This window comes from Canis aureus, chromosome 18, assembly GCF_053574225.1.
Source record: "Canis aureus isolate CA01 chromosome 18, VMU_Caureus_v.1.0, whole genome shotgun sequence".
NCBI lineage: Eukaryota > Metazoa > Chordata > Mammalia > Carnivora > Canidae > Canis > Canis aureus.
Window position 1 is genome coordinate 15,038,757 of NC_135628.1, and position 24,340 is coordinate 15,063,096.

At 40.2% G+C, this 24,340-nt stretch overlaps 1 protein-coding gene across 3 annotated transcripts in view; it reads right to left on the bottom strand.

Moving 5' to 3' along the window:
- BMPER (BMP binding endothelial regulator) overlaps positions 1-24,340 on the bottom strand; it is a 244,030-nt gene that overhangs the window by 169,546 nt on the left and 50,144 nt on the right. For all 3 annotated transcript variants that reach the window (XM_077856229.1, XM_077856227.1, XM_077856228.1), the window contains exons 4-6: positions 16,829-16,911; positions 13,395-13,485; positions 9,369-9,451 (exon numbers count right to left, since the gene is read on the bottom strand). In XM_077856229.1, coding sequence (XP_077712355.1) covers positions 9,369-9,451; positions 13,395-13,485; positions 16,829-16,911 — 257 coding nt within the window. The remainder of the gene's footprint in view (positions 1-9,368; positions 9,452-13,394; positions 13,486-16,828; positions 16,912-24,340) is intronic.

The following is a 24,340-nucleotide window of genomic DNA, read 5'->3' on the forward strand; positions in this document are numbered from 1 at the left end:
AAATATTTACTGTTTCCTATGTGCATGACACTGCCCTCAAAGGGATAAGGCACATTATGCCTGTCCACAAGAAACAAACTCTGAAACACAGAAGGAGGGAAGGCAGGAAAGGATGGGAACAAGAGCCCTGATGGAAGGACAGGCCTGGGAAGCAGAAGGGATCTTTCTCCTGCAGAGCCAAAAAAGACAAAAAAAAAAAAAAAAAGCTATGAGGAGAAAGGGTGGGGGAGGCTACAGAGCCATGGGGTAGGGAGGAGGCATTGTAGAAATTCAAAGAATAACTTCACTTTAGCCTGGGAACAGGTACAGAAGATCACTATCTCAAAACAAAGGGGTCGGAGATGGAAAGAGAGGAGGTTAAATCAAGAAAAGTCTCAGACTAATTAAATTTGGGAGCTAACAATGTTGACTCACTTTTCTCCTTATTAATATATTTGGATCAAGATTTGAAGAGAAAAGATTGGAAGAACACACAGGATTTCAGCAAACTCTGCCCTTATCTAACATGCAAAATACACACTAAGGTCAAACTACACACACAGCATTTTTCTCAGCTTTTGTAAAAACACACTTTAATATAACTAGGAGAAGATGAATACCCTTCATACATACATAAACTTCAATAGAACTTCAACCACTCGATAGAAAAATGAGAAATTAAAACGCAAGTTACAGAATAAACACAACTGACTAATTGACGTATGAAAAATGTTCAGTTCCAGAAGTCAAATGCCAATGAAAACAAGGTTCTCATATGCAAAAACAGTTTTGGTGCAGGAAGATACATACCTATGTGCTGTCGATTGAAGTGGAAATTAAGACATCACTTACATGAGTATTTTAGCAACCATACACATATATCCCTGACCCATTAATTATACTTCTATGTGTTTAGCCTAAGAAAACAGAGAAACAAAGAAAGATTAATTCTCAGAGATATTTGTTGTGTCACTCATAACAGCGAACACTGAAAACAGTATTAGCTGTTTAATACCAAAACATGACTAAATAAATCATAGTATACTAATGGAATACTATGTAGCTATTAAAAATATTTTTCAATATTCCATGACTTTTTAATGAAATGGAGATATGTTCACAATATGATGATTAATGAAAATAACAAGATGTGATCCTACTTAATTATATAACTATATGTAAATATGCAGAAAAAAGGTTGAAAGGAAATAAATCATATTAACAGTGGTTATCTTTCAATTGTACAATTGTTTCTATTTTTCAATCCATCTAGAATTTTTATAATTATCATCTATCCTAGGGATGCCTCAGTGGCTCAGCGGTGGGGCATCTGCCTTTGGCTCAGGGCGTGATCCTGGAGTCCAGGGATGGAGTCCCACATCGGGCTCCCTGCATGGAGCTTGCTTCTCCCTCTGACTGTGTCTTTGCCTCTCTCTCTCTCTCTCTCTCTCTCTCTCTGTGTCTCTCATGAATAAATAAATCTTTTAAAAATTATCATCTATCCTATAATTAGCACATATTTATCATATTTCATCTTACACTTTGCACACACTAAAAAGTGCCATATGATGGTTTGATTTGGGGCTTATTTTTAATACACCCAAGTCAACAGACTATAATTGTCTGGAGATAAAAAATGTAATCCCCTTCATCTTTGAGTGCTCAGTGCCTAATACAGTGTCTAACACATAGCAATCACTGTTAAATTAATAATGATCGGCTGGCTATAGAGACAAGTCACGGATGGAAAGATGGAAGGAGGAAGGCTAAATAGTTGTGAAATTCTTCAGCATCTAGTAAAATCTATCTTTCCTGGGCTTTTTCAGAGATAAAAAGTGTTCATCATGTGATATAACTTAAAGGGAATTAAAAGGAGAGGAAAGAAGATCATTAAAGGAAGGATCCTCCCAAGGATACAAAGGGAAGAGATTTAACCAATTGAGTTCATTTTCCTATCAGCTCTCAAACTCTATTCCAAACCTCACTTGAATATGTAAATGAATCTGCTTCTTAGTTGGATAGGAGAAAGCAACTGCTCAAAAACAATTACACACTTGCTTATTCTATCAGGAGGATGAATTTCCACTCACACGACCACTAGAACCTCATGTCCAGGTGAACCCAAGTCTTCTATATAATCTCTAAGAGGGGCTATCCCAAATTGCTGCTTCAACTCTGTCGGTGATGACTGCTGCAAGGGATAGACAGGCCTCATCAGATAAACAATTTTTTCTATCCATCTTTGGAAGAAGCAAGGAGAATGGCTCTGTCCCAGCAACTATTACATTTTCTTTGTGTATTCATAATTTCTTGGCAAGGAGATGCACTATAGATCATCGTGTCTCCATTCTCCAACTGATGTGAGGGTAACAGATATGTGTTCTTCACCCACTCTGGCATCACAGTGACATATACTTAGGCTGATCGCCCAAGACTGAAATCTGGTATGAGTTTAAACTTGCTTAGACTTGTAAACTTCTGAGAGAGGAAGTGTAATTCACACTTTTATTGTGTTCATACCTCTTGCACCAAAATTGGGGTTCTTTGTAAATGCTCACCTCACCATTATCTCTCCCTCTATAAGTCTGGTTGCTCTTCACTCAATAGATTCAAATGGTATCCCCACTTCCAAATGTCTACAGTCATACATAATATCTCAAAATTATACTGGTTGGTCCAGAAGAGGGAGGGTAGATGGGAGACAAATGATATGTGGCTTTATAATCAAGCAACTCAGTATTTCAATTCTTATTAGCTCTCTGATCTTAGGCAAGCTATTAAACTTCTCAGAATCTCAGTTTCTTCATCAAAAAAAGGGGGCTAATGCCTCCCTAGTTGCAGGACAATTTTGAAAATTAAATGATTTAATGAACATTAAATCATTATATGTATCTGGCATAGAGTATACACAGTAAAAGCAGCTATTATTAACAATAATTCCTCTGTAAATAAATCACTTGCTGATCTCTTTTCAAACTATGAGTTTTCCTATGAATGCTCAAATGTCATATGAGACATTTCCTTTCCAACTATTTTCCCTATTAGGCTCATTTTTAAGATGGTGGCTCTCTATGTAGAAAAATAACTTTATAGGCTGCTTCAGTTATAAATTATATACAGAAATATGCATAAAGAACCTTAGAAATGACAAAAAATAAAGACATATATAGGGATTAAAACCTAATATTAGACTGAAAACACATGAGACAGGGCTGAAATAGGATTTAAAATATACAACAGTTATTCCTAGTTTTTATTATTATTATTCTTAGTCTTGTTAACATCAAAAAAAAACTAAGCTTCCTATTGATTTCAGGAACTCATTGCAAATACTCAACCAGTAACACAGCTAACTCAACTAGGCTCATGAACTCTTTAAGATATGCCTTGGAGCCCTTGTCTCACTGTCCCCACGAATTCTAGACTAGTATACCATGCTAGTATATCAGTATACCAATCCAAATCAAGACCTTACCGTGAAAAACCCACCTTAAACTAGACCCCCCCCAAAACCTTATAAATATCTTGCCTCCTTCCTTCTAAGACATTATTTTAAGGCTCTATCAAAATAATGATCAATAAACACAGTAAGCAGTAAACCTAAATTTGCTTTACAAACAGGTCATTTTGGTGGTATTTTCAAGAAGAAAGAATTTGACACTCTCATCACAATATTTGTACACTTATGGATTCATTCTGAAGAGAATGGCATTACAATAGATCTTCTGATAGAAGTCTTAGCTGACAGATCGTAATTGCTCAGATTCATTCTAACATAAAACACCACAATTTAGAACCTCATGGTCTAACCAAAAACAAGTATAGAACCAGCCACTTTTCTAAGCAAGTTGAAGTCCCCTCCTAGTGGCTTTTCCTTTAAGGTCTGGATCGCACTTTTTTTCAAGTTACTGTTCAAAACCAAGAACTTTTTATCCTCGAGGTGATGGTACATCCACAATGCAAAATAGAACACTGTAGCAATTATACTAATATTTCAGACTACTTTTGAAAACTATACTAAAAGCTTGAGGCCCACACCATTTAGATAAACTGCCCACATTAGTTCAATTCACTTGATAATTGCTCAATTCTCCAATTTATTGCCCAGATGTAGCCAAATTTCTCCCTGTGGACAAGGAAGATATAATGACAGCCTGGATCTAAATGTGCCAAATTGTACATATTACAAGTAAGGGAGAGGCCCTGTGAGAAGGTTCAGAAACAGAGGGTCCCAAGTCCCCACGCAAGAAGAGCAGAGGTGTGGTTGGGAATATGTAACTTGGATTGCCATGGCATCACATGACCACAGAGAGGAGATGGAAGATGTCCCACTGCTTCCTATTATAGGGAAGTGCAATCTGAAGCCAAACACACTGGAACAGGGAGAGGTCACACATGTCTCCCCCTTACTTCAGGGCAAGGTCAACTCTGAGGGTACAGAATCATGCTCTCTCTCCAAAGTTTGCCACACAGAGTGGCCCTGAACATCAGCAAGTGTTTCCTACCACTGTATCTTCCTGCTGCCATGAGTAGTAGTAGGAATCTTTGAGGCTTAAGGAGCACTTTCCAAAGAAGACATCTCCAGGGAAGTTATCCACATTCCATACAAAGCAATTTATTATAAGTGCTACAGCAGCTGAACATAAATCCATCTTCCTTTCTGAGCTCATCTACTGTGATATGCATCTCTCTATTCCCTGCTGAACTTGCAAAGACTAAATGTGCAGGGGGAAACTAGAGTAGCAGAGTAGGGAGAGAAGCAATGGGGAAAGAAAGCAGAATCTAAGTCAGCATTCATTTGTTCATGAATTCAGCAATTATTGTGCAGGCCCATTATATACCAAGCAGTAAGGATACAAACGATTTTACCCTCGTGGAGTTAAATAAAATAATCTCAAACAAACAAAAAAAAACAATCTAGTTATAAATCATTTAAATGTTTGGGAAGGAAAGTATAGACTGCTCTAAAAGGTTTAGCAACATGACCTGATCTCGTCTTGAGAATCAGATCAACCTCCCTAAAGAAAGGATGTTTGGGCTTCCAAGTGCAAGATGAGTGGGTATTAGCTAGGTATGTGGATAGGGAGGGGGGAGGTGATAGGGAGAAGAAAGAAGAAAAGGCAGCCCAGGTAAAGGCCATGAGATATTAGACCAGTGCTCCTCAAACTTTATCTGGCAAGTAAATACTCTGGGATCTTATTAAACTGCAGATTTCAGTACAGCAGGTCTGGGACAGGGCTTGGGGTTCTGCATATCTAACAATCGCTCAGATGAGATCAACACAGCTGGTTGGGTCCATAGTTTGTGTAGTGAGGACTCTGAGGATCTGCCCAGAGGCCAGAGCAGAGAGAACATGGGAAGGCCAAAGATGAGCCCAAAGATGAGGCCAGAGAGCTTGGCAGAGGTCAGACCATGCCAGGCTGTGCAGAACACCTTAAGGAATTTGGTCTAAGAGGAGCAGGAATCATGAAGATCTCCATCTGCTTTGTTCTCTCCAAATAACCTTCCTAGGAGTTTCACTTTCCCTGGGAGACAGCACTTTGCAATATCTAAAGTGTAAGTGAGAGCAAAGGTGTTTATGGACTTCATGGCTTCTAAGAGCCAATAAAGTACAGCTCCTTCATCACAGACAGCCCATTAACAACCCATGTTTATTAGTAAAAAATCCTCTGAACTTAATACTCCTTTGTCAGCAAAAGTAATTGATCTTGGCCAGTTAATTTGGCTGGTTTTGCAGACTGAGGACTTGCCACTCTTTTAAGAGTAACCTACAAACTCTGTGGGCTTTACTCCCTTCAGTAAGGAATTTCCAAGAACACTGAGCCTATAGGGTTCTTAAAATAGTTTGGTAAAAGAGAACACAAACATCTCTCATTGGCACCTTGGTCTTTAGTCTTACAAGTATGAAGACATCGGGTTTTACAGAAATGTCTGTGCCAACTGCCACTATCCTGTTCCCCCAAAATTTGACTGAACAAAGTTATACAGAACTGTGTGCTGTCCAGTTAGGCAGGTAGTAAAAATTCAAGCTTAAACAAAAAAGAAACAGATGTGTGCTTTAACCAATGCTTGGTATACTTTATAAACAATTCTTTGCTTCTGTGTTAGGAAAGAATCCTCTTCTTTCCATTTTAAAATGAATGTAGGACTTATTCACACTGAACACATGCCATAAGGAATGCACTCCAGTATGACTCACACAACTCTATGGAACAGCCAAAGGAACTCGAGTTTTCGCCCCCTCCCCCACCTCCATTAGTACTGGGACTCTGGAGAAGTAATTCTCTTGGCTCTCTTATTTATGTAATGGGTAAATGGGGGTTATATAGTTTAACAAGTGATAATAAAGCACTGCATTTTCTATATGTGTCATGATGATATTCACACCTAAAAATGTTAGATGCCCTGCTTCTGGAATGAGTAAGAGCAAGAGGTTGTGAAATCTTCTCCAGATATCTTCAAACGTTAACATGTTCTCAACTGTCTGGAATGCCATATATACTGTCCTGACCTAAATCAAGGATATAAAATCATGCATAAGGCATTTGTTTCATTATCTAAGGAATCCATCTCAAGAAGATGAAATGTCTTTCTGGTGGTCTGCTCCTGTCACCACATCACAAAAACATAGGTAGACCAATTTTCACGAATTTGGAGAATATAACTAAAAGGGTCAGATTCAAAATATAAGCCACATGGTACAGGCAATATTTACTTGAGAGCAAGGGACACCTCAGAGAGTTGGCAAGTCATCCATCAGAGATGGGTAACATATACCAGGGATGCTTTATATGTACGTGACCCTGTAGGCTGTCTCTCAGGCAAACAGAATCTAACGAGAATGGGATATCTACCTATAATAGCTATTCTCCTAGGCAAGTAGGGGCTACAAGCTCTGAAGGCCAGAATTGTTACTAGAAGAGATCACTGGGTCTTAGTGTACTACATCATAAGACAGCAATATAAAAGAATGCTAACATCACTGAACACTCACGGTGCTAAGTATCGAGGTTAGAAACACATGCATGAGGAGACATGGCTCTTTCCCTGATGGAGCACATGATCTAACACAGGCCACAGGAAAATAAACCAGTAACCATGCTACAACCTGCTACCTGGAAGTAGATGTGTGTGGGTGCATGTATGTGCATGTGAGAGAAGGAGGGAACAAAAGATGGCAGGTGAGCTAGCCAGTGAGAGCCATAAGCCTCGGGAACACAAATAAGAAAACCATTGTTGCTACCATCTGGGAAAGAAAGTGGTCAGCAATTTGCAGTGGGATGGTGATAACCGACTGTGAAAGCTCAAGTGCTCACCAGGTGAAGAAGGCAAAGAAAGGAATTCCAGACCGGGCAGCAGTATGAGCAAAGGAAAACACTGGTGATCCAGTGTTCTAAAGATGAGTGTATGAATATGTGCATATGGGTACATGCAATGGTATGCACATATAGATCATACATGTTCAGAGATATAAACATATTAATGTTAATATTAATGGGGCACCTGGGTGGCTCAGTTGGTTAAGCATCCAACTCCTGATTTTGGCTCAGGTCATGATCTCAGGGTCATGAGATTAAGCCTGGCATCAGGCTCTTTGCTTGGCACGGAGTCTGCTTAAGATTCCCTCCCTCTTCCTCTGCCCCTTGCAGCTCCCATAAGCATGCTCTCGCTCTTGCTCTCTCTCTCAAAATAAAGCTATTTAACCATAATTAGCAAGAGGAGAAAAACATGGAAGTTGAAATCTGAATATGTAAACTCCTATTCATCTTCATTAGGAAATCACTTTCATATTTTTTGAAGATTTTATTTATGTATTTGAGAGAGAGACAGAAATAATGAGAGAGAACATGAACAGGGAGGAGAAGGAGAAGAAGACTCCCCACTGAGCACACAGCACAACATGGGGCTTGATTCCAGGACCCTGGGATCATGACCTGAGCTGAAGGTAGATGCTTAATGGACTGAGCCACCCAGGCACCCCTCACTTTCATATTTTTGCATATTATTATATTATTATGAGTATTATACACATCCAATTACATACCTTTTGTATATCTTCTCTTTCTCCCTTCCTTCCTTCCTTTCCTTCTTTTATTTTTTTTTTATTTTTTATTTTTTTATTTATTTATGATAGTCACAGAGAGAGAGGCAGAGACATAGGCAGAGGGAGAAGCAGGCTCCATGCACCGGGAGCCCGATGTGGGATTCGATCCCGGGTCTCCAGGATCGCGCCCCGGACCAAAGGCAGGCGCCAAACCGCTGCGCCACCCAGGGATCCCCCTTTCCTTCTTTTATCACAAACAAAAACCATCAGCCTTGGTCATGTTCACTTTAATGTGTGATGTAGGGAGAGGGAAAGATTTTAGAAAAGACATGTAGAGAAATGGTAAATGTTACAATTCATGTTGATCCACATATGATTCTACTTTGGTGAAACTGAGATACTGGAGTTCTCTGTGTACATTTTTTTTAATATTCTGATATGCATACTATATGTTCTTCATTACAAAAGATTAAAAGTTTTAAAAATACATTATACTAACTCCCTACTGTAAGTAACTTGGAGCCCTGATTAAGACTAGATTCCCATCATCACCATTACCACCATCACCCCTAAGATCATAGTCCAAATTTGAAATACATTAATTTAAAAGATCCCTTTAAAATTATGGCATACTCCAAGTTCCTTCTTTCATTTCTAAGTACTCAGAATCTATCCTTAGTATATGAACCACAAGTCAGCAATTCTTAGCAAGGCAAGTCTATGGCTTTATCCCACTAATCCCTACTTTGCCCTGAATTCACAGTTTAGTGCCCATTTCTTCCTGTCCATCCTCTGGTGAAAAGGACCAAGCCTTGGATCAGGTTCTCTCACCCCATGGAATATACTGAGGCAAGCTATACTTATCCGCATCTGCTTCCCATTTGACTGCACTGAAGAACCCAACAGCTACCTCAAAATAAAGAGAATCCACATCTTCCCAAAGAAGGCAGGTAGAGGGAAACCAGCTCCTCTCCCTCACTCTTTAAACCAGTGATTTTCAACCAGCGGTGATCTTCTTCTCCAGGAGACACGTGGCAACATCAGCAGACATTTTTGGTTATCATAACTGAGGGAGGGTAAGCGCTCCTGGCACCTGATAGGTTGTGGCCAGGGATAACACTCCACATCCTCCAATGTCCGGGTCAGCTCCCACCACAAAGAACTACCCAGCCCAGAATGGCAATAGTGCCAAGGCTGAGAAACCTGCCCTAGAACAATGAGCTTTTTCCTTGATTCCATGTCAGGAGGGAGAGGAGTGACTAAGGAGAATCAGGGCTGCTTTTGGTGGATCCCAGCCATGATTAACCAGAAGGAACACCCTTAGCACATCTAGGGCAGTACTTACAACACAGGAGCACCTGGTACATTTATTTCCTTCTGGCTGAAATTCCTCCCCTTCTCGGTACTGCACACCCTCAAACACACAACCTGGAAAGCAAAGCAAAGTATAGAATTAGGGCAGCAGCCTTTGCTCAGCTTGACACTATGCTTCTGTCCACTGCTCATCATCTAGCTTATCTACCTCCCACCTCCACCTCTGCCTAGCAGAGTGTCCTCTTTAACCAGAGGACAAGATTGCTTCATAGATTTTTTTTAAGGAGTACAAAAGATTGACATGAGTCCAGAAAACCAGAGCTGCTAAAAAGCAAAAAAGATAGTGGAAGCCAGGTCAGCCCAAGGGGGACACTGCATAATGGTGAGCCCTATGAGTCTAAGGAGCTCACCATGACCACTCAGATCACAGCCAGGGAAAACTAAACCCAGGGAAGCTGGAAGAGGCAGACAGAAGAAAGCCAAGTGAGAGAAGGCAAGCTACCAAGCAAATGACATGAAGAGCTGTCACTTGGTGAGTGTTCAGGAACTGTTCAGCCTCTACCAGGCTCTCTGTACCCCTGATCTCACTCCATCTGCATAGTGAGCCTACAAAGTGGGGACACTTGTCACTTCATCATAGATGAGGGAAATGGGGCTCAGAGAGAAGAAGTAACTCACTCAGCTGGCAGGCAGCAGAGCTGGGATTCAAACTCAGCTCCGACCTACCAGCTGCACCACACAGAGGGTCAGGCACCAAGGCAGGAAGGGGGAACAGCAGGGCAAAAGGTGCCACACAGTTTTTCAGACCCACCCCGCATGATATTAAAGAGGTTTAGCCACCAAGTTTGGCTAAAAATAGGATGAAAAACCCAGGAGGTGTCTCTGATTCAGAAAGATGCTTCAGGACACTGCCATATTCTTAAAAAAATATCCCACAAATGACCTGAAACACAGGCTGGCCAGTAACCTCATGTCAAACCAGCTACGAGAGGACTGTCAGCTGATGGCAAAGCCACTTTCCTCAGGACTATCCTTACAAGGTGGTCTCCTGGAATAAATAAGGTCACTTTCCAAACAGTAGAGGGTGGACCCAGCACAGTAATGCCAAAAATCAGCAAAGGAGGCTCTTAGGAGAAACGGACTCATGCCCCTGAGAGTAAGTATATAAGTCCTGCCAACTGCAGTCATTAACAGAACCCACCAAGCTCTTGAAGCAGTTGGTCCCTGATAAGTAGAAACAAGGATCACCCACAACCACTTAATCTGGCTGCTGGACCTATTCATTTTAAATCTAGATATGGAGCCTTTTGTTCCACTGAAAGACACGGAAGCAAATGCTACTGAGTCTGAAGCTGAATCACTGAGTGCAACTGTGGTTTTAAAGTCTATTTGATACCCACACCCAGAGGCAGCAATCAACCACCTCTTTGTGTTTTCCCTGATACAGAAAGACTTAGTAAGCTTGGGTGCTTCCCAGAGGCTGTACCTCAGCGTTGTTAATAAGAGCAGGTGCCCAGCTATCTCTTTCCAAAGCACACTTCCAAAAAGAGGACTTCAATTCTTTCATGTATGTTTGTACACTGGTTTTGTCATCCAGATTTCCAGACAGATTAACCACAACAATCTACATTTGACAACTTAAATAAGGGAATTTTAAAAGAAAAATCTACGTAAACTCTTCCCATCACAACCCACCATCACTGAGTAAAGTCAGACGAAAGGAAAGAGTAGACAACCAAGAATGCCCTAAAATCTGTTTCAGGAAGAAACTGACCACAGACTTTACATGTTTGTCATTATTTATTATACCATTCTATGATCAATGACAGATGCCAGTCCTTCTGAATTACCAAGGAGAATACTCCACGGCTTCCCTTGACTGTCCCTACCTAGACTTGGCTGGGTCTTTCTTCCCCTCCAAAAAAGGATAATACATCCTGGATGTGACCTCTTCTGAGTCTTTTGATTTGCATCCTACAGGTTGGCCTTTGAAACTAAAGAGAGGGAACAAAGTTGATTCTTGACTGCATCATGGAAGGCACAGAGCCTAAACAGGTGTCAGGGGGCGGGTGTGGGGCATGCTAACTTTTAAAGGTTTGTCTCCCAGGGCATCTGGACCCAAGCAGAACAATTATTATGGTGTGTTTGGGGCAGGAGGAGGAGTAAGTACAGTATGGCAGCCAAGAAAGAGAAGGGGCCATACCCTGACCCCAACCCCAAGTCACAGGCCTGGGGAAGGTACTTATTCTTACTGGGTCTAATGTCTTTAAGTGTGAACTGTGGGCAGTGCCTCATCCTTCACTGGATACTCATGAGGACTTAGCACCGCAGTATTTGCAATCATAGAGTTCAGCCTTCCCTTCCTGGGAACTCAACCAAAAGCCAAGTGAAAGAAGCAATTGCTCAAATATGATAACTTCAACTGCTGAAATAAATTCACTCAGCTGTTTATATACCCACATTTCCAAAGGCAGCCTAAAAACATGACGATTTCATAAGTAAGGAAGAATGTTACATACATTGAGTTGATTCTGTACCAATAAAGCAACAGTCTCTTCAACATAACTGAATTCGCATTTAAGAGCTATAATAATTTTTAAATCTATGTGGCATATAAAATTTGCTCTGTTATCAATCTCAAGCTTGCCGGTGTATAGGAATTATGTGGGGGGCCTGGATTCTGCTCTCAGAGATTCTAATGGACTTGGTCTGAAATGAAGCCAGGGCATCAGGATTTTTTTAAAGGTTTCCAGGTGATATTCATGTGCAGCCTAGAGAGCTACTGATCTAACTTAGTAAGGACTCTTTAGGCATTTAAGAGTATGGTTACATAATACAAATACAAAGCACTTAATGCCTCTGCATTCAGAGGCAGAAGGAACTCAAGCAAACTCTGTTTGATAGGTACAAAATAATTGGATTATGGAAAGAATTCTTTTACTTTCAACCAGTTTTTGGCCTTCTTGTAAGTTCATCTAAGAATGCAAGCTTCACAGAAATCCCAATGTGGAAAGGAAGTTTGGCTCAATCAAGACTGTCCAGGGAACTCAGGAAGGTTAGAGGTAGTAGAGAGCAACTGTTCTCATTGTCATTTAAGGACGAGAAAAAAAAATGAACTCTAGGAGGGACTCAGGTTCAGGCGCATCTCAGACTGCAAGGAGTATAGGGGAGGTTGAGCAGCTGCCTGCAAAGAGAGCAGGGCTCATCTTTGCAGAGCATCACAGCATGGTACCTGAGCCATTCCCCAGCAAGTTTTGCAGAACAGAAGGCCCTTTGGAGATTAATCTCAAAAGCAAAGAGTGCTAGTTGTGAGGATCGCCTCCAGTGAGGAAAAGCCTCAGAGTAAAACCAAAACTCAGAACATCTGTCTGAGAGCATGGGCCAGGGGCTTAAAGGATCAGAAAAAAATTCTCTCACCTCAAAATCCCTGGGCTCATACGTAAGGGCAAGAAAAGATGCAGGAGGCCTTTGTAATCCTGTTCAGAAAAGTAAGAGGAAACACTCTAGCCACTGGAAAGGAAAGATCCCTTTGCTGTCAGCTAGGCAGTGGGGCCCTCGTAAAAGACAGTGGGTCCAACTTGTTGCACCACACCGAAAACTGAGACCAGCAAAACCCGAAGCTAAATTCACTTAGGGACACAGCTCTCAGTTTTCAGAAAACATCTGGTCACTTCATCACCAAGGCGAGCTCTAGCCAAGATACTGCAATATGAAGCAGTAAAAAGACATTTCTGGAAGCAAGAGAAAGCCACAGCCTTTCCTTCCAAAGTAAGCGTTACCTGTGGCCCTGTGGAGTGGAAAGCGGGCCTCCGGAGCCGGAGTATCCACGTGCCAAGACCTACAGCACATTGCATTCATCCTGGGCACACCAAAGAGTCCAACCGGACATTTCTATGCAAAGGAGTTTGCTCTCTAAACCCATTCTGTACACAGACACCAAGTGAGAGAAGTTCCAGTCCAGAAGGGGAGAACCCTGCCTTCTTGAGAGAGCTCAGAGATTTCACAGTGATGTGCTGTACCAGGGAGCCTGGAAGCCTTCCCTTCCTGAGAACGTTACCTGGACATGTGGGGCAGCACGTTCCCAGATGCTTGGAAGGGTTTTTACAATGAACAACACATCGCACCTCAGACTCTGTGACAACACCTTCCTGAAAAACAGAATGCCACAAACATGTCAGCCCAGAATTCCCACTGAGGAGGGATTCACTTTGGGAAAGTAACCAAGGGAGTAGGGGAAGCATCTGAACATCAAAGTGCAAAGGAAGGTGGGTGTCAGGTCCAGAGGACATGGCACCAATGAGGTCCCATCTCCCCAGCTCACAGCCTTGACGCTTTCAAACTCAGAGCACAAATCCCGTATTGGCCCTGTTCTTGATCTTCCTCTTTGGCCCCAAGTTCTTTCTTTTAAATCTAGTATTAAAGACCTTCTTGCTGTCAGCCAGCAGCTGAGTCTACTATTCATTCACAATTGTTTTAAGTTGTCAACACTGACTGTATTTTCTATCATTGTTATTACACTTTAAGCCATTAATTATGAGGCACAGAGTATAAACATAATACCCCAGACTGGCATCTGGAGACCTTATTCCTTACCCCCCCTCTAGAAATATCTAGACAAGCTCTGCAATCTTAGAAATTTTACTCTGCCTCACAGAGGGAGCCTGGCTCTCCAGCATCAAATAATGAGATTAGATAAAACTGCTTTAAAGTTCATGCTATATATAGAAAAATAGAGCCTTTAGATCTTAATAATGAAATCGAATGACTCATTTGCAAACGAACCTTGGGATTCTAGTATTTTAATGTCAATTGACACATTTTTTTGATTAATTGTCAGAGCTGGCCTTTGAATTATTTTCTCCATAATCTCTACCCATTTTATAAATGGATTTGTGTTTTTATTTAATTTTGTTTTGCAAGGAAGGGTAGCACAGGCTAAAAAAAATGTAACAGTTTGACAACTAGATAATTTTCCTCATCCTGTCTGCTACCATATTATCTCAGTCCAACAAGGAAAGTTATATCCTAAATGTCTTCATATTTGTCGAGCCTGAGGATTCCACTACGAGAGGAATTTATTGTGGTCTATATCACATTTGGGAAAGAAAAAACAACTGTCAAAATATCACAGTCTACAACATCAAAAAAGGATCTGTGCTTTAGTTACATAACTGAAGCAATGCAAAAAGCTATGGCCCAAGATCAATTTCCCTTTAGTATCTGCAATCCAGATGGAGGTTTCAGATTTGTTCCCAGCATGAATTTCCTGTCTGTGATCTTCAGTTTTCTCTTTAGTTAGAATGTCAAAGAGGAAAATAAAGGTAAATTTTTCACCATCAGAACTCTTTTGGTAGGAGGATTTAAGAAGCTAGAATTCAACTCAAATGGAAATAACCCAGGTGTTAGACTAGCTGTTACCTGTCTGGTACCTAGTTGTGTCCAGTCCATGCAGCCTCTACCTGAAGTGTTTTTATTGATGCTTACCATCACCCTAGGAGATAATACCATCCTCACTTCACAGGAAATGAGAAGGAGAGGTCCAGTGTACCCTACACTCTCTCTTCTGTTACCGATCTTATGCCCTGAGAAGGGAAGAGTTAAAGAGTTTGCAATTGTGCCATTCTGCAGAGGAGTATCTTAAATGAAGCCTTCCCTTCCAGGTACCAGTAAGTGGCTACTTCCCACATTCACAGATGAGAACTCATTCCCTAAAAAAGGAAGAAAATAATCCAGGGTGGGAAGGTGCCAGCTGAGCAGAGGGACAGCTCTTATAACTACCTTAGAGGTTTGCTTTTATGACTATTGAATGAAATGTATTTCTAAACAAGTTAGCAGGGCTTAGGCAAAATCTTTAAAAGGGGGGAGAATGAAACAGCAAAGGTCATCCTTGGTAAGGAACATTCCCTTTCAGGGCTCTACTCTGCAGTTCAGCACTTCCTGACTCCCAGGGCTGTTGGTCCTTGAGATCGCTTCCAATGATAATGGGATGTTCCTTCCTGCACCATTCTCTGTGGGCCTAATGAGTTGCCGGTGACCAAAGACGATAGGCAATAGGAGTTTCAGTGTCAACACTTGAAAATGGCTTCATGTGTTATTCGGTCAACAAAATATTTCCTCCCAGATAATAGCTTTCATTTAATTCTTCATCCAAAAGTAGCAAAATTCGCCACCAGCTCATGCAATTTGAGGATCTTCAGGACCTCTGGCTGTTGCAAAAAAATGTTATACTACACTCCAAAAGGTAACTCCAACAAGGTTGTCTTGTTTAAAAGATAGTGTAACAGGGCTTTCAGAGTGCACCTATCAAAGAGTGGAAATTTCATTGGTCAGGAAGCAGGATGTGAGTGGGGTGGTGCAAATTTTAGAATGAATTGGACTTTTGATGTTATTAAAACTCACTGCTCTCATCTTTTTGTTCCATGAAGCTGGTTGAATCTATAACCCAGAGCAAAAATTCAACAAATATTTATTGATTCACTTAAAATATTATTTGTATCTGTTCTACCTACTGCTTATTTTCACAAATAATTTTGATTTATTATACAAATGAACTGAACATTTAGCCAAATAAATAACTGATGATCTTTTGAGTGAGTGTACCCACCGTGAGAATATAACAGCATGGCTGCATAAAAGTCAGACTTCAGTATACTGTCAGTATACTTGAGATAAGATCCAAAAGAAACATGCATTATTACACTAACCTTTACATGCAAGAGCATATCTTGGAACAGTAAAATGAGGCTAGGGGTAAAGTGATTTAATAGCATCTTCTCCACAGAGAATTTCTAAATTATGTCAAAATTAGATAAGCATTTTTTAACTGAATATTTCTTCAGAGATAAGAAAAGGAGTTTGAACATTTAGGTTCTACATTTCTCCTTTAGTTTATCTTGCTCTATTGAAGATCTGTAACAACTAGAGTCATGTAGAATCAGTGCCCTTTGCAGAGTGCAGCAAGTACCAGCCACAGTGGGCTCCTTAGGACCTGAACTGGTGGTTCTCAAATTTGTCAGGTTGAAATCATTGAGGTTACGGTGTACTAATTGCTTTGATTTAATAAGCTTACAGATTGGCTCCAGTCCAAAATATTTCTAAATCAAAGAAGGAAAACATATATCCTCTAACAATACTTCTTTCTGCTAACAGGAATTCATGTTTTGCTCAAAGTTGACTCACAGGAAGACATGAATTTTCCCCAAGGACATATACATCTTCCCAGAGATTTTCCAGGCACAATTTAACAATGGCGGATAATTCCACTGCATGTTTCCAGAAGTGACTGCTATACGGTATCTATCCTGGACCTGTCTTGTTATGGTGAATGTCACAATAAATATGCAGAAGTTGGTTTTTTATTTGTTTTTGGTTTTATTTTTGTTTTGCTTTTTTTTTTGGGGGGGGGTGTTCTGTGTTGTCTTCTAAGGCACAGAAGATCCTTCTGAGGAAGACTATTGATTCCCTTTGAGTAGAGAGTAAAATAGACTTTACCTGGCACTGACGTAGAACACAGGGTTGTGCAGGACTCTGCCATCTGAAAGAGCTGTTATAGGTATTTCCTTCATAGGTGCAACCTAAACAGGAAACACAGAAGCAAGAAAAAAAAAAGAGCAAGAATGAATGTGTGTTTCCTTTATTTTTGGAGCAAAGGAAGTTATGTTTTCTAAGCCAGGACTAGGGATAGTGGGAACCATCACGTTCCTTGGCCATTTTCTCCAAAACACAACTAAGCCTTCTAAATATCCACTTGGTTTTCACTTATATTAATTCTTTGGCTACTGAGAAGATTAACCTCCCAGATGAAGTTTTCAAATGGAAAAGCATGGATTGATGAACTTTCCTGGCCAAAATGCAGGACCTCGTGATTTTATTTATGCCTAGTGAAGTATGAGGAGGACAAGGGCTAAAATCACCACTGTGTAAGGGGATTTTTCATAAGACTTAAATGAACACAAAACTGCTGAAGGTCAAGAAGGAAGTTTAAAACCTGACAGGAGCTAAAGCAGAAAATTAAAATATAGGAAATGATTGCAAAATTCTCTACCCATCTAAGACGCTTGACAAGCTACTATCTTCACCAGACAAAATCTTCCAAGTCTTGCCTCCCAGTTTAAGAGCTATTATTTCACATTTCACTTTGATTTTACTTTTAGATAGTGAACTAGATTTTAAAAATCTAAAACTATAAATGTATGGATTATCACAAGTTAATTTACTAACCAAAACAGAAGCCATGCTCATTCATCAGCAAAAGCAGAAATCAAAGACCCAGAGATCTCAAAAGAGGAAACAAGCCAGTTAGCTTAAGTTCCTATAGAAAGAGCCAAAGAAATAATGGCACAAGGATCACAGCCTAGATCTTTGTTTAGCTTGTCCAAATATCACCCTCCATCCCATGTTTTACATTTTCAGGGAAGATGCACCTGCCTATGCACTCATCACTGCATATTAGATTATTAGGAGCGCATGAAGCAAAGGGATTTACAAGTCACAGTCTGATCCCTTAGCCCAAGGAGTACAGAAGTAGGAACACATACATAGGATAATGCAGAAATAAAAGGGCCTGTCTCTCAATACCAATGATTGATTTCTGGCAAGCCAGTCAACCTCAATCCACATCAGTTTTTCTTGTCCAAGACACAGATAGAAAACTCATCTCCTTCTCTGAATTCTTTTAGATATTGCTGTGGTAATTAAAATAAAATAAAATAAAATAAAGTAAAATAAAGTAAAATAAAATAATAAAATATAAAAACTCTCTTAATACACAAACTGAATACTAAAGGACTGAAGAAAATTTCAAGAGACACTTTCATAAACTTGGAACCATGATCTGAATTGCCAGAGAATTATGAATGATTGAAAAGAGCTCAGTAATATTCTTCTCTCTAGTTCCTACAAATCAAATTACTAAAATACACAGCTGATTGGAAACATATTAGGGAAATGCTTTCACTATATATTTTTTAATTTCCTTTGCATGAAGTGTTATAGTGATAAAATGTTCAACCACAGGAACCCCTAGCACACTACAAATACTTACGCCAAACCAAGAATGAATATAGTAAATTTTCAACAATGAAAACCAATATAAAACAATTTGGGCTAGCATAAATCTTACTGAACAAACACACTTACAATAGATGTGCCATGTGCATGTCTGATCCACTAACACAGACTCACTGGATAATAAATAACTTGTTCTGAGAGATGGAGGCGGAGAAATCAGAGGACCAAATCCAATTCATGTTAAGTCCAAGTAAATATGAAACGCCTGCCAAGTCTGCCAGTGGAGTTTCCAAATATGTTATATATTTTCATCCTCTGGATTTAAAAAAAAAAAAAAAGACTGAAAGAAAGGGTGATTTTCTGCTGCTAATAGAGCAAGCAAAGATCTTGCCTTTTTTACTTTGGAGGAGGAAGTACACTACAAAACCCATGCAGACCAGGCAGGAACTGCAAGCCCAGAGACTGTTCCTACACAATGCCAGGTCATGTGTGAAGGGTTCCCAGGAGTAGGGCAGGCCTCTCTGGATTATTCCACTCAATATGGGATAAAAGGTATTCAGACAAGTGGTTCACAGTGCAGAGAACGGAGCAATGTTTTCTCCCTCAAATAAGTGTCAGTCTAAAGGCTGGCTCCTCCACCTTAGTTTAACATATGAAGAACAAGGTGAAACTGTGAAGTGCTCATTGCTTAAGTGCCCTTGTTCACCTATCAGTGTATCACACCCGAGTCCACAGAACAGATTTTCCCAAATGTTAGATGAGTCTGAATGATAGAATAGATGCCCAAACATCTATATTAATCTCTTTAGCAAGTATAATCCACACCTTTTCCTTTTTCTTCCTATCCTTGCCAACATCACTAGTACAGAGACTCCGTATACCAAACATTCTAGTAGATTGTTTATGTTGGGGGTTAAAATAATGTTTGGAGGGGTTTAAATGGGCATTTTCACTGCTCTTTGGGTTTCTGTTCTAAGATAAACATGTTATTTGATGCAAGATACTAACATGAGCTATGTGAAGACATATATACATATAACCAAAGAGAACCTCATATTTACTACAGAATTACCTCTTATTTTTTTTGCCACCAACTTTAAGCTGCTGACAAAGCAGACAGGCAGTATCTTGCCCCTCTCTTTATCAAAACCCCAGAGGAGGTATATACTAAATATCTCTCTTATTGGCCAGTATAAAAAGAGAAGCAAAAAAATATTTCCATCATACATCAAGGCAGTGCTTCTCAAACTACCTCTAGCGAAAGACCAGTTTATTTTATTTTTCTTCTTCCAATCCAATGTGGACTTCTATCTTCATAAAACATAATAAAAATGAATTACTAAAAGTTTCCATTTAAAAGACTAAGACAAGGGCACCTGGATGGCTCAGTTGGTTAAGCGTCTGCCTTGGGCTCGGGGCATGATCCAAGACTTCTGGGATTGAGTCCTGTCTCAGGCTCCCTGCTTGGCAGGAATATGCTTCTCCCTCTACCCCCCGCCCCATTTATGCCCTCTCTTTCTCTCTCAAATAAATTTTTTTTAAAATCTTTTTAAAAAATTAAAATAAATAAAAGACGAAGGCAAAATATAAGCTCAATTTTTTGTATTATATGTAATAGGCATAAAATTACTCTGTCAAATTATAATGAACTTATAATTGTCTAATTGTCTCTATTTCTGTACTTTTCTCAATGCAGACCAGCAATGTAGTCTATGGACCATTGGCGACCTACAGAGCATATCTTGGGTTGCAGTGCACTAGGGGGTGTGTTGCATGGCAAGGGGAAGCCACTCAAAAAAACAATCAAAGCATTTCAATCTTAGAGCTAGAAGCAAACTTACAGAGAATATACTTTATCTCCTTCATTTCACAGATGAGAAAATTTGCACAGAAAGATTAAAGTGGCTTTCTCAAAGTTAGAAAGCCTTGGGTGTGAGGGTGATGCTAGAATCCATGTCCTGCTTGAAATTCACACTTTCACATCCAGTTCTAGGCAGATGGTATTATTTGGGCACTCTCTAGTGCATAATATCCTTGCATTGAGACCTCAACAACCCAGATTAAAACTAAATGACAGCATATTCAGGAACTTTAAATTAAAGAGTGAGTAAATGGGGTAAGCAGAGGCATGGTCAGGCCACCAAAAAAGTAGCTTTTCTTTTTTCTTCAAATATTTGTAAATAAACTCTTGACAAGACAATTTATAAATATTCATTAGTTTTCTTCTGGTGATAAAAAGCTTCTCAGATTCCACACGCTTCAGTAAAACTATCCATACTGCAGCAGGAGGAAGTAGTTATCTTCCAATAAAACCACTACAATATATATTGAGAACCAATAGTTCTCAATCTAGGGCGATTTTACATTCTTCCCATCCCCCACCCCGGAGACTTTTAATAATGTTAGAAGATATTTTCAGTTGCCACAAGTGGGGAGATAAAAGTGTTACAAGCATCTAGTGGGTAGAGCCCAGGGATGCTGCTAAACACTCTACAAGGCACAACAGAGGCTCAACCAACTCAAAATGTCAATTGTGCCAACATTGAGACACCCTGATCAAAACCATCACATCCCCAACTAGCTCTTCTCTACAAAATTAGTTAGACAAAAACAAGCATAAACTAGCTATACTTCACCTATGTATGTATTTTTGGCTTTTTATATGTTAAATATTTTCCGGGTGGAGAAGAATTTCAGAGCATTATTTTTAAAAATACACACTCTTACAGAGAAGCTTGGCCTAGTCAACTAGTCAATTCAGAAAACACATGGCAATGGTAACAGGAAGTACACACACAAATTGAATCCACAATTAAGCAATAAAACTCATTTTTCCTATTAGTTGCGACCATTTCAGCAGCCATATTATCCCAAGAGAGAAAGAATACCACATATTTTCATCATTCTGTTGTTAAAATAGCTGTTAAAAGTCATCAGGACCATTAAAAAAAATGGCATTGGCCTTCTAATAAGCCTTAACTCCACCTGGTCTCACCCTAAAAAGGCTTATTAACCTTCTCATCTGTCAGGTTAACATTAGCCTAAGAGCAGAGAACTGGACCTTACCATTACCAATAACAACCCCCAGCAGGCACCTCACAGCATTAGCCTCAGCCTACCTTTCCAGGCCTTTCAGTCCTGGAACTCCATCCAGGTCCCTGGGATTATCCATGTTCTCCACTCATAACAGACCTGAAGTTCTTGGGTTATCAGGCTTTTGCCTCCACCATCCCACTGAAACTTCACTGTCTCTGGCTGCAGCTGCTTACTACTACCCAGTCCAAAGACAGTCTTCACCTTACAGGACTTCTCTGTGGCCAGATGACCGCACTCCCCTTCCTTTTTTGCCCCTTCCCACAACATACATACCTTCTAGATGTTCTCTTCCAATTACCCGTCCATTCTCTCCACTCCTGCCTCAACTAAGCTGCTAGTTCTTTCTCACTTGGACTACTCCAATAGGCTCACTGTTTCTCTCAGCTTGGATAGGGCCAAGCATCCTCCTGCACAGCTACCAGTGTGTGCTCTTTCAAGTCCGGGTCATTCATGCACTTGCACTATCAATGACTAAAGGTTCACAGCCTGGCTGAGATGTAGACTGATACCTATCCCCAATCTTTCTTTTCCAAACCAACTGGCTCACAGTATCTAGAAGGAGGAAGTGGGAGAGGATTTAAAACCACAGACTGGGGCAGCCCCCGTGGCGCAGCAGTTTAGCACCGCCTGCAGCCCAAGGCGTGATCCTGGAGACCCTGGATAGAGTCCCACGTCAGGCTCTCTATATGATGCCTGCTTCTCCCTCTGCCTGTGTCTCTGCCTCTCTGTCTCTATGAATAAATAAATAAAATCTTAAAAAAAAAAAAAAACCATGGACATTTGCTATAAAATTCAAACTTCTTAGCATATATCTCAGATCAGGCCTTGACTCACTTTTTCATTCTCTTATCTGCTGCTCCCAAATTCCCCACGCTGCAGACATGCCACACATAGAATCCCCCCCAAATATGTCAAGAAGATCTCACCCTACAATTTTGCAAATGCTGCTCCCTTCTTTAAAAACCCAGATCTCATCCATTCCCTCCATCTCTATCATCCCCACAGTGACACATAGGTCACATAGGCCCTCCTTCTTTACCTGGCTGACTCTTCCTTCAAGACTCAACTCAAGGTCCTAGCCTCTGGGAAGCCTTCCTAGAAACTTCCCCACTCAGGATGTGCTCTTGTGCTCTTTCTTCATGTGTCTGCGGGCTTTCAAATATCCCTTTATAGGTCCCTTACAGTACTTTGTATATGGCAGGTACTTAAGAAATGTTCAATTTCACTGGAATACATAGTAAGCACTAACATGCAGCTATGCCTGTAAACCCCAGAAAAAGAATTTTGAAAAGATGACATTCCCTGGACCTCCTGTGTTTCTCCTCTTGGAGAGAATAGTTCAATCCACTATTCCACTTCCAGAAACAGCAAAGCTTTCCTGCAGCAACTCAGATGTCAAAGCCTCTCTCTTTTAACACCGACTAACCCTACTACCCCTCATGTAACAGGTGGGCAAGGATCGAACAGAATGAAGGAAAGTCCTCGAGCTTCCAGGACCTACCAAACCTAAGTAGTGACAAGCATACCAACACTTTCCTGGTCCCGTCTTCCCATGCTGTGCAAGCCTCATCGTAGATTAACTTGTAGGAGGGTGCCTTTTCTTTCCAAAATCCACTTTGGTACCCCAAATTTGTTTTATTTTTGTCTTTTGTTGGGGGCAAGGGTTAGCATGCAAACTGTCATACTTACTTAAAGAGAAGTTGGGGTCTTTGAAGTCAGTTCATGCCACATGGCACAAGGAAGCAGAGCAAACAGCTTTGCCATTCTTTGCTGTTTCCGGGCCACCTGATAGGTTACCCCTAGCCCTGGGACTTGGTCAATAAGCCCCAAATTACCCCAGTCCAATACAATTTTTTTAATGAAGCACTTTTCAGACACTGTTCTCCAGAAACATATGGAAGTATAATCAAGAGGGATAAACATAAAATCTGACTAGCCATTCTAGGGCTTATATCGTGTCCTTAGGAGTTCATTTAAAACAGGCTTTTATTACTCTCCAAGGCTGTACCTACCATGAATCCTGCAGGCAATTTTGCTTATTTTTGGCTAATGGGAATTTTATAGTCAAACCATTTCCTCAATCCCAAGAGAAAGAATCAGCCTCATGAACAGAGTTCTTAAAGAGTAGTGTGTGCCCCCCACAACATTCTTTTTCATGACTTTTTTGTTTTGTTTTTCAAATAGAAATTAAATAGATGATTGAAATGAAATAATCAATAGAAAAATAAATGATGGGAAGCTATTTTACTTTTTGATGGCTTTATGAATAAAATCCCAAATATGCAGAAGTATTAGACAAGTACAGATGATTTGCAAATTCAACTCATTTCACCATTACAAAATCTCCACGTGACTTACTTGGATTTCTAATCTATGTGTTTATTGAGGACTGTAAAGTGAAGAAATTGTGGCTTATAGAGCCAGTCTCATAAGTTCATAAGATTATAATACATACAATATCTGGCATTGATATTAAGGTAATAAAACAGATTCTAGGAGCCACAAATAAATTAGGCTTCTATGCAATAAAATATGCTTTCAAACTTTTAGTGTAATTAATGTAATAAAGGAAATATGCAATGCATTAAGAGACAAAAATACCTGCAACAATTTTTTTATAGATCCACATCACCCATCACTCCTGCAGTTGATCTGTTCTTACTATAAAGAACACAGGAATGCTTCTCCCTCTGGGCTGAATTGGCACTGCAGGGGCCAGGCCCATTATATCCTCAGCATCCCATTGTTAAACATCCAATATCCATTGCTCCTCAATGGGCAAAGGAGAAAGAACTGAGTGGAGCTCAGATGAAGCAAAAATGGAAAAAGAGTAAAAACCAGGAGACATTGTCCTATGAAGTCATCAGACTGGTCTTCTAATGTGGACCAGCAAAATGT